An 11,043-nucleotide genomic window follows, 5' to 3' on the forward strand; every position below is an offset into this window, starting at 1 on the left:
TCTTTGGGAGTGAATGAGTTGATTTGCTCTCATTTTGAAAAGATAGATTATCTAACATCAGCCGTCTTATTTCTGTCTCAGCTGTTGTATCACTAATGATACCTTACAAAATGAAGGCATAGGAGTTTTGCGAAGGAGTCACTGTAACACAATTTAGCAATAGGTGGATTGATGTTCCAATTGATTTGCTTTTAGTTTGAAAATGTACTTCTCACAGCATTAAGATTAGATTTGATCATTCGCACAGACTGAAATAAGACATTTACAAACTGCATTGACACATTAATTAAAGCGTTAAATGTTATTTTAGCCAAGTACCTGGGACTGAATGTCTGGATTTATAACAAAAAAAAATGTATTTGGGATTGAATGAAAATCTATTTGGCAGATTAATGTATTATTAAAACAATCAGTTATATCCCTAAATTGCACTCGACTCCATAGGTTAACGCTTGTGCTGTATTTTTGTGCAATACTTTCAAAAGAATTTCACATCAAAAATAAAGCATTAAAAGAAGACACTGGGGAGCTGAAATTTCACCCAGATGGTGACAACGTGTCAAAGTTCAACATGGCACAACCACTTAGTTATCACACCACCAGGAGTGGCTAAAATACTGCCAGAATGGCGTGGGAGAAAATATGGTCAAAATATGGCACATGTTTATAATTTGGCCCAAAAAAGGACTACTGCACTAGCGTCTTGTCTGGCACTTTCAGCCCAATTACCGTACGTTTCTCATTAGAAGGAGCCGTTTATTGACTTTGCATTAAATGTAAATGATAGATGAGCGGCGAGTAAAGTTCACAGACGCCTTTATACATCCACGGAACGGCTAACTTTAAACCTCGCACGGCCGCACTGTTTGCTTTAGCTTTCTGGACGCAGTCAGTCAGTCAATGGTCTGCAGGAAGCGCGGACGCAGAATGAGTGGATACCTCAGAGAGGAGACTGCCGCAGAAAGGACTCATTCAAAGCTGGAATGACAAATAGGTGAGGCTGTTTACGCACGCTGTGTTGACTTAACTGGGCTGTTTGGCTTGGTGGCTCCTCGGGCACCTTGGAATAAATCTGCAGCGCTCCTGCGTAATCGGGCTACATAAAACAATATCAAAACTGTTTTTTGGCGGTTGGGGGCGGGGGTGTAATTTACCGGAATGTGATGAGACTCGTTAGCGGCTGAGGTCACGGGCGCGAATCAAAAAACTTGTTTTTAAATTTGGAGAAAGTTGGTTTCATCAACACCGTGGACTACTTGGGGTTCCCTGGAAAATATTCTCTAAAATATTAAACTCCAAAGCAGCATGACACTTGGACTCGCACCTAAAGCTAAAATAACTCTTTTTTTCTTGAGGGCAATTTATTCATTTTCTTTTGTACTTATTAAGGTCACTTCTCATCTTTTAAAATAGAAGTAAATAATCAAATTCTCCCCAAATACGTTTTTTTTTTCATTGAGGGTAGCTGACACCCTTGACTAATGCTTATCTAATATTAAGTCAGTTGAGCACTGTAGTGATAACTGTGACCAGAGGATGGCAGTGTTGCCCTACATACAGCACATACATTACGTACCGGTACTTGTAACTCAAAGTAACAAATAGAAATCAAGCTTTCATATGATATCACCCATGTTTATACAGATATACATGGGGTTGTGCAGAACATATTATTGTAAAAAAAAAAAAGTTGACTTGCTTCCTTCCTTTTAATAGACTGTAATAGAATAGTCTATTGTATTATTATAGATATTAAGGAAAATGGTTCATCAAAAAAAGCACCATCCCCAAACAAACCATAAAGGTTCCAGTGTAAAACCTTGACAATATTCTCAAATGACTTGACTAGTGACTGATTTGTGGCATGTTCATTTCCCCGCCGTCCTCCCAACAAAAACAAGTATTTAGTTCAACATTTTCCCTGGACCATGCCTACTATTTGCTCCATCAACATCCTTTCTGACGCACATTGCTACTTTTGATACATATTTTGGCAAGACGGGCCAGCAGAACGCTCGGCGATCCACAAACGGGCGCTATCTCCACTGGCAACGTTGAGTGATAACCTGCAACCGAGCAAAAGCGGGACATGCACGGGGGGGGGGGGGGGGGGGGGGGGGTCCTTTGTCACGCACAAAGGCCGTTTTTATTGATAGTTTTGTCTTGAGGCCTAACGGGCTTAAAAAATGGATGGATGCATAGGTCTTTTTTTTAACCTCGACGCGTTACGACACAGACTTGCCAATCTCCCACAGAGCCCTGGAAGAAGTAGTGCGGCGTTTTGAAGCTGTGCAATAAATCGGATAAAGAAAAGGAGAAGCAGGCCAGCGCTGGAAAGGTTGGAAGTAACTAAGTTTGAATTTAGGGGTCACTGAGGCAAAGATGGAGAGGCGCTACAGCAACGGTGGTCTAACAACAGAACATGGGAAGCAAACGGGATGATCTAATAGGAAAAAAGTCGACCAAGTCGAGTAAGTCGACATTGAAGAGGTTGACTTAAAATATGTCATTTTTGCAACACCGCTTTCTACGCGGACCTTCTTTGTAGACGTACGTGTTGTTGCAATGGCAGCTGGCAGCATTGAGGTTCTTTTTTTAATTCTTTCAGTGCCATGGATGAGAATTTTCATCTTTTTATACACCGGATTTTCTGCCCTATAAGGCGCACCTAAAAGCTCTAAAAAATTTTAAAAGCTGATGGTGCGCCTTATAATCGGGTGCGCCTTATATATGGATCAATATTGAGATTGGGATTGGTAGATGGGGAACGAAGTGATAAAGTAAGCTTTACCGGTTTCTTTTGTGTGTTTACAGTTGAACAAGGTTGCTCATATTGACATTGAGTTATTACGCTATTGAGAGTTTAGAGTTATTGAGTTATTATTGTTATTACTTTGAGTATTACTATACTGCGATTGAAAGTTTTAAAATCTGTCATTAATTGAGGGTTTGCCTTATAATCCGGTGCACCTTATATATGGAAAAAGTTTTAAAATATGTCATTAATTGAGGGTGCGCCTTATAGTGCGGAAAATGTGGTACTTTGTGTATCAATGTCAAGAATTTTATTTTTTTTATGAAAGGGTTCCTGACACCCTTGACGAGTGCTTAAGTTAATATTAAGCCACTTGATCGCTGTAGTGATGAACTGTGACCATTAGATGGCAATGTTGCTCACATTGGGGGAGAAAGCCATTTATACTACACATTACATACTTGTAATATTAAGTAAGGAATGGAAATCAATATTTTCAGATGATAGCACCCCTATTTAGGTAGACATAGCACACAATATTCAGTCGACATCGAAAGATGAATGAAAATGCTAAAAATCGTCCGGCACTCTTGGGCTTGCCTTTTCCGATAAAAATTGTTGTAGCACGTAAACATATGCATACACCGCCGTCACAGACGGCCCCATTTTTTTAAGGCTTCATGACGAAACAGCAGCTGGCTCCACGGCGGCCTGACGCAGTAAAATTGGTGTCGCCTTTAAAGTCCAATTTTGCAAGCACCAACACTTTTCCCCGTGTTGAACTCATTTGCGGTTGGTCGTGTGTTGTGTAGATAAAACTGTTGCAGGTAGCGCCATGCATCATCGGTGTCACCTTTTTTGTTTGTTTCTACGTTATTTTCATCCGTCGGGTCATGAAATTAATTTTGGCTCCGAGGCGTCATTCAGATTTACGGAAGCACTTACGTAACGGCTGCATTGTGGATAAAAATCCATTTCTTTTGTGTGCGGTAGTATCCAAGATACGAAGAGAATTCATATTCGTTTAGGAAGTTTTTTGTTAACAGTGTTGTCATGATTCCTTTTGTTTTGTTTCGTTTGCGTTATTAAAAGAGAAATGAAATATGGATTTCTTAGGCTATTACAGTGGCGCTAATGATAAGCTAGCGGTGTGAAACATCACGCCGTGTTTAGATTTTTGTTTTGACATTTTCATAGATGCTCAGGAAAAAAAAGCGGTCATTGTGCTTGCCTAACAAATAGCAATTAACTCGTCCAGTGTTTTATTAATGGAACAATGCGTGCTTGTTTACAAAATGTCAAGACAACTATGAGTACAAAGAAAAATTGGTTTGAAAGTGAGCTTTTGTTGATATGCAAAAATGCATCCCCGAAAAATAATTACGCCTCAATTTTTGCTGAATTTGAGTCCAAGGTCCTATTTATGAAAAATAACATACTATTGAGCCTTGAACTTTTTATGTCAGAATATCACATATGTCATTGAGAAGTGGTGTCCTAACTAAGGCCCAGGGGCCATTTGCGGCCAGCCAACCAGTTTTCAGAGGCCCAAGGCAGATACTTAAAAAAAACGAAAAAACAGGTGCCATTACCACTAATAAATTGTGTCATATAATATAGAATTTTTCTAAGAATGCAAAGATGCAAATAAACTGGTAATTTCTCTTCAAAACACTATCAAGACAATATGGTTTTCCAGTTTGTGCTCTGTGTCAAGGTCCGATTTATGATGAAGCCACATTAAGGATCTTCCACTAATTGTCTTTAAAATGGTCAGCTGACATGTTTCTCTTGTTTTGGTTCTTCAGATGCTGTCCAGTCTAGTGGGAAACAATGCTATTGACTATGCCGCATTTCTGAAAAAATACTTAATAATTTGTGTTTATACAGAGGTTTATCAAATTAACTAGGAATTATAAATGATATATATTTGCTTGCTTGCATCACTTGAACAATATTTTGGCTAAAATTAACCCATTTAAAGGTCAAAAAAGGGCTGACAATTTAGGTAAGTCTGACCCAGTTTTTTTTTTTAATATAAAAACGTAATTCTGTAGGTTATCTTGTACAAAAAACAATCTGCGCATTTTTTTAGTTAAACAAATATTTAGAGATTTTTTTTTTTTTTTAATAGAGCATTCCCTCACTACATCACAGTTCAGTTATTGCAGCTGCATTTTAGTGCAGGTTAATAACTTAACTCTTTCTATTGCAGGTTTATGCCACTAATTTTCTTGTAATTTTGTTTCCTTTTAGGCCAAAACAAACAAAATTTATTTATTGAAAAAAAAATCAATCTCTACAACATGTATTTTCATTTAAGAGCATATTTATTGCAGGTTTACCTCACTATTTTTCTTGATGTTTTCCTTTCTAGTATGTCTGTTTATGCGGTCCCCCATAGAAAAACGTTGGGTCCTAGTTTTGCGTCGAAATGCATGCTCGGCACTGCGGGACCGCAACCACTTCCCACGAGTGAGTGAAAAGCGCCGAAAAGAGGCCTTGGAGCATGAAACTGTTTTTTTTTTTTTTTTTTAATGAACATAGGGACTTGATTTTGTACAGTAAGTGTTAGCCTTGCCGCTTTCAACGTGTTTTGGGTTCAGACGAACAATAGACACACACGGTGGATTATCACAAAACAAGACACACAGCTCTCGAATAACACGTTTTGCTTTTTCAACGTTCGAGCATTACTCACTGCGCAGTCATGGAATGAATCAACTCACAGATACATAGTTTCTGCATATGCAAATTATATATTTTTTTTCTCACACAAATCTTGCAGTAGTAATAAAATTGTCTCATTCAGATTCCATCGTGCCTTTGCAATAATAATAACTTGTCCATATGTTTTGGAACTATTTTAAATCATTTCAAATGCTCTAAATGTGCAAGGAATTCTGATTACAAGGCGAAAGCTGTTGGATGCATGTGAGGCCACTAGATGTCACTTTGAAAGCTATCCTCAAGACTTTTTTTGGAGGAGGTTGGTTTGTTAAAACGGGAGACTGAAAACTACAGGTCGGTAAAATTTGTGATATATCCTGTATTACACTAATCCTACTGATCATAATTTTAGCTAAGAATAGCTCAACGTTCTGTCTCTCAAACCTCAAACTATTGACCCTTTGGATTACAAATGTAGCTTTTATGCTGAGGCTTGATGACCCCTTTTTCTTGAAGAGGCCAGGCGAGGAAAACTATTCTAATGGACCTACGGAGGGTCTTCAAAGCGGCATAAGAAGGTCACGGTCGAGTGGTGGAACATCAATGAGGAGTATAAAAAAAAAAAAAAAAAAAGAGGAAGATGAGGAGGGAGAGAAGCTTGTTCCCGCCGGCTGCGGTTTGTCACATGACATGAGAAGGTAAGGATGTGAGCTGGAGCAGCTCGGCAAAGTTGTACCGTGTCACGGGGCCTACAGGAAACCGCGCTCGACTTGTCGCATCACGTCAGCGTTAAAGCTGCGGGGTCGGCCGCGGGGTCGGCGGAATAAGCCCCCCCCCCCCCCCCCCGCCCCCCCCCACTTACTTGTACTTGAAACATTCCGGCCTCGGTAGTGAGGCTGAGTAGAAAGGAAACAAGAAGTAAAATGCCACATCTCCATGTAGGCACGCTCCGGCAATCCAATCGCCGTTGCTCGGGCGCAGCTGTCACGCTCCTGCTCACGTTCCGCCTCCGAATACCTCTTCAGGTTCCGCAAGGTTTCACCCGCGGACCAGTCGGCGCCATGTCATTAGAACCGGCGGGGTACTTCATTTCAGTTCCTGTTGGTCATGGCGCTTCTTCAGATGATGAACGCGTCTACAAAAACCACGGCCCGTTGACGGCAAATGTAGAACTGGGGAGGAAGAGGAAAGGGGTTTGAGTCATAATATTAGCTACACCTGAAGAAGAGCTAAAGAGGAAAATTATACTTTATGATTAAAGCTAAGTAAAAAATGTTCCATATTTTAGACAAATTGCCAATTGTACTGTTTAATTGCTTATTTAATGGAATGAGATGTCATATTTTCAAATGTTTCAACATTAAATGAGCTTGAATGCTACATTTTTTTTAGATAGCAATAATAAGACATTAAAGGCTTATTTTTTTTCAAGAAAAATTGATATTTTCAAGGTAAAGTTGCTTATTTTCAATCTTAAAATTATCATTATGTTATGGGGAAAAAAGCCATACATTTTTTCCCCCCAAAAAATGTGCCATAATGTCATGATGGGAAAAGTCAAACGCTCTAGTTCAGGTATGTATTTATTTCAAATATATTAGAACAAAATTATTCAATTATTCATCATTCATTCGAATAATCTTGTGGGCATTTTTTAATTGCAGGAATAATCTTGTAGGTTAAATTTAAAAGTTAATTTAAATTTAAAAGAGTTAAAATAAATTATGTCATTATTATTTTATTAAGTCATTATGAAAATAAAGTCAGTCATTTTGTAGACAATTGTTAGACATATTCAAGTTAAAGTTCCTTTATTTAATCCTACCTTCATTATATTATGATAAAATACAATATTTTATTATAATATTTATAAGGAATATTTTGAGTTCAATTTATTTATTTGTTCATTCAGCAAAATCTTGTATTTTAACTTTTATTATATATTTTTGTTTTATATTCAAATCAATACATGACCAAAAAGTCAGATTTCTCTTGAAAAAAAAATGCATATTTACATAAGTTTTAAGTGTAAAAAAAATCTATTGAATCCATTGAATACTTTTAAAGCAGTATTCAATGGATGAAACATGGAAAAAAATGCTCAATTTTGCGTACATTATATTGAATTCGACTTTGCCAAGGTTAAATTATTACACTGAAAACACAGAATCTAACTTCGTGTATTTGAAAAAGCTGCTTTAACTGATACATGTGCTGCTTCCGAATGAGCATTCGGGTTATCGCATACAGACCATGGAGACGTTTTCTTGTCAATGTCGCCCTCTTCCGGAGTAGACGTGGAAATGCTGGCGCTGGCCTGGCTTTGCACATCCTGAAAAAGTTGCCCAAAAGTCACCATTTTTTCAAGTCTTGCATTCTATTTGCTTTTTGTTGTCACCTTGACGGTGAGCTCCTGGATTTTCGCCTCCAACTCCTTGATGGTGTCCTCTTTGTCGGCGACCACTTGGTACAAGTTCTGAATGAGCGTGTTCTGCGCCGACAGCTCGCTGGTCAATGGGGCGGCCGGGTCGGGCTGGGCCGCCGAAGTTTGCGTCTCCACTTGTTTGGTGAGCTGAGTCAGCATCTCCTGCATTTGGGCCTTCTCCTTCTGCGGAGGAAAAAAAAATGAAAGCACTCTTCAGTTGTGTTATTACAAAATGAGTGGAACAAATATTGGAAAATAGGAGAAAACCAAAAATGATTCATGAATGCTTCTGTAAGTTATTTGTTGGTGTAACCTCATGATATTAATTATTAAACTCTCTTGTAGGGCATCATACAAGCCATGAGCTGTGTTAACACCTTACCATCAGAGCTTCCACCAGCTCATCATCGTGTTTACTTTTAATTAGAGCGGCGGATATCTGCGCAGCCTTTTCCTCGGAAAGACATTTGATGCGGGCCTTGGAGGCCTCCAGTTTCTTCTTCACATCTTCGTGCACCTTCTGAAGGGCTTCGTAGCTGGCCGAGATCCGCTGCAAAAGAAAACAAAAAGGTGCTTTTCATACCGAAAGAGTGCAAATTGTAGCATACGCACCTCAAACGCTTCCTTCTTTTCTTTCTCCATCATGCGGATATAGTTGATGTTTCTGCCCTGATTTGAAATTTTGGAAGGGTCCTCTTCCACGCTATGAACATTTGACCCTTGAGTAGTCATCTTCTTCAGCTGCAGCTCCAGGTCACGCACCTGTCACAAAATGGATCATGGATGGATTCCATGATTGATGGATGGATGGATAGATGGATGGATGGATGGATGGATGGATGGATAGATAGATAGATAGATAGATAGATAGATAGATAGATAGATAGATAGATAGATAGATACGCTAGCTCGTTAGCTAGCTAGCAAGCTATCTAAGATAGATAGATAGATAGATAGATAGATAGATAGATAGATAGATAGATAGATAGATAGATATTAGCTAGCTCATTAGCTAGCAAGCTATCTATGATAGATATAGATAGATAGAAATATAATTAGCTAGCTCGTTAGCTAGCAAGCTATCTATGATAGATAGATAATTAGCTAGCTCGTTAGCTAGCAAGCTATCTATGCTATAGATAATTAGCTAGCTCGTTAGCTAGCAAGCTATCTATGATAGATAGATAGATAGATAGATAGATAGATAGATAGATAGATAGATAGATAGATAGATAGATAGATAGATAGATAGATAGATAGATAGATAGATAGATAAAAAAACATTACGTGTAAAACGACACTTTACCCTTGACTGAAGGGCCAGTATCTGCTGCGCACGTCCTCGATAACTACTGGCACAGCTGAGTAACTGCTGGATGTTGGCATCTTCCCCGACCTCACTCATCAGGACCTGCGACGGAGGACATTGACACGAGGATTTGTGCGGAATGGATTTGCCGATCACTATAGGTTAAATGCTTCGCACCTTCTGAGCCAGTTTCAATTCTTGCTTGAGGAATTGAATTTGGTTGCGATGCTCGGTGACTTTGAGCTGGGCGGACGATAATTTGTCCTTCAGGGACTTGATCGTTGGATTGTCCTGCTTTCACGGACAAAGCAATCAGTCGGTCTGATTATGATGACATGATTACACAGAACTTTTTTTTTTTTTTTTTCATGAAGGCACAGGATCTTTAAGATTGAACACAAGACCACATCGGGAAGTAATAGAAAATTAAAATGTGTTTTCAAATTTTGAATGGTAATTGCAAAAATCATCTTACCAAATCATCCTTATATGAGTTTAGCTTCTGCAAATTGGCGTCCGGCTTTTGCTCCGATAATGACAGCAGGGCAGCCTGCAGCTGTAAGAAGCGGGGCAAAAAATCAACTTAAAAACCAAAAAAAATGACATTAAGACCATTAAGACCAACCTGTTTATCAAGCTCCCTGACCCTATTGATGTTTTGTTTTGATTTCGACCTCTCTCGCTCAACTTCAGACGTCAACTCTCGGTTCTTCTTGGACAATTCCACGATCTTGACTGCGGCCATGTCTCCTGCTATGCCAGCTACACCTAAAACAAACAAACATTCAGTCATTTCCTGTTATAGTCAGATAATCACAAACAACATACCCGCCAAGGCCAGCACTCGATCATCATCCAATTTCTTCTTCATTTGTTTGATTTCAAGCTCCTTATCGGTGAGAAGCTTCAACAGGCAGTCGTTTTCATCCCTCAACTCCCTCAGCTGATTCAACCAGCTCTCCTGCTGCTCCCTGATGGAAACACAATCTGACAATGAAAACTTACCATATAATTGAACAATACAACTGTCTACGCTGGCACTGTCGATAGCTAGCTATAGCAAGATAAAAAACATTTTAGAATCGTGTTGAATATTTAATTGCAAATTTAAGTGTAGAAATTGTGTTGGGAAAACAATTGGCAAATTTAAGTTTAGAAGATTTAATTCATGAAAAAACTTTTTTTAATTTATTGAGAAAAGACTTCCTTTCTAAACGTGGCTTAAATCACACTGGTTTGAATACTTCCGGCCTACTTATAAATAAATGTAAATGTAATTATTTGTTGACATGGAGAAAAAAAGTGAGTGAGCTAATTTAATGTTAGATAATTGAATTGGAAAATAGATTGTGTAGCTCAAAAGTGGTTCTCTCATTTAATTTTGCATTTCTATTGCAAATTTAATTCCGGTTTAAAACTCTTAGCTAGCAGTAGCTTGTAGCTAGCAGTTTTGAGTCCGGATTTTTTTTCATGCTTTTTTTTTTTAATATTTATGCATTTACATTTTCCTCAAGAAAAGTAATTTCCTCTAAAACTCACGGTTCGTTCTTCCAGTCGGCAATTTGACTTTGCATTGTATCGTTTAGGAAATTTGACCCAAGATAATTGTTTTTTTTTTTTTTTCTTAGTCCGAAAATAGAACAAAATACACAAACTGTCTCTTAGGTATAAAGACGTGTTCATGAACAGTCCTTTGCATGTTCACTTCAGTTACGCAAGAAAGCATTACCGCTTACTCGCAGGGATGACAACCTTTATTGCGCAAAAACATTACAATGACATTGTCAGGTATGTTGCCCTTTGTTGCGAATTTGCGATCGCCGAATGCCCTTTTCCAACGTAATTATCTATATAAATGCCGTACGGTTGCGTCATATATTTTGC

At 38.5% G+C, this 11,043-nt stretch overlaps 1 protein-coding gene across 3 annotated transcripts; it reads right to left on the minus strand.

Annotated features, from left to right (window-relative positions):
* Positions 1 to 6,458: 6,458 nt before the first annotated feature.
* LOC148414440 (coiled-coil domain-containing protein 13-like) lies at positions 6,459 to 10,794 on the minus strand. 3 transcript variants are annotated; one of them, XM_088428785.1, is made up of 11 exons: positions 10,699 to 10,794; positions 9,988 to 10,130; positions 9,785 to 9,927; positions 9,635 to 9,709; positions 9,337 to 9,450; positions 9,157 to 9,261; positions 8,463 to 8,612; positions 8,233 to 8,400; positions 7,824 to 8,033; positions 7,678 to 7,757; positions 6,459 to 6,597 (listed from the first exon to the last, which is right to left on the minus strand). In XM_088428785.1, exons 1-11 carry the CDS (start codon positions 10,731 to 10,733, stop codon positions 6,561 to 6,563), a joined length of 1,260 nt encoding a protein of 419 aa, XP_088284911.1. In that variant the 5' UTR covers positions 10,734 to 10,794; the 3' UTR covers positions 6,459 to 6,560. The 3 variants fall into 3 exon arrangements, with proteins under 3 accessions (XP_088284911.1, XP_088284910.1, XP_088284909.1); XM_088428784.1 differs by having other exon boundaries at positions 9,635 to 9,715; XM_088428783.1 differs by having other exon boundaries at positions 9,337 to 9,453; positions 9,635 to 9,715.
* Between the last annotated feature and the right edge of the window lie 249 nt (positions 10,795 to 11,043).

Source organism: Hippichthys cyanospilos, chromosome 12 (assembly GCF_059441005.1).
Source record: "Hippichthys cyanospilos isolate Australia breed blue-spotted pipefish chromosome 12, RoL_Hcya_1.0, whole genome shotgun sequence".
Lineage (NCBI taxonomy): Eukaryota > Metazoa > Chordata > Actinopteri > Syngnathiformes > Syngnathidae > Hippichthys > Hippichthys cyanospilos.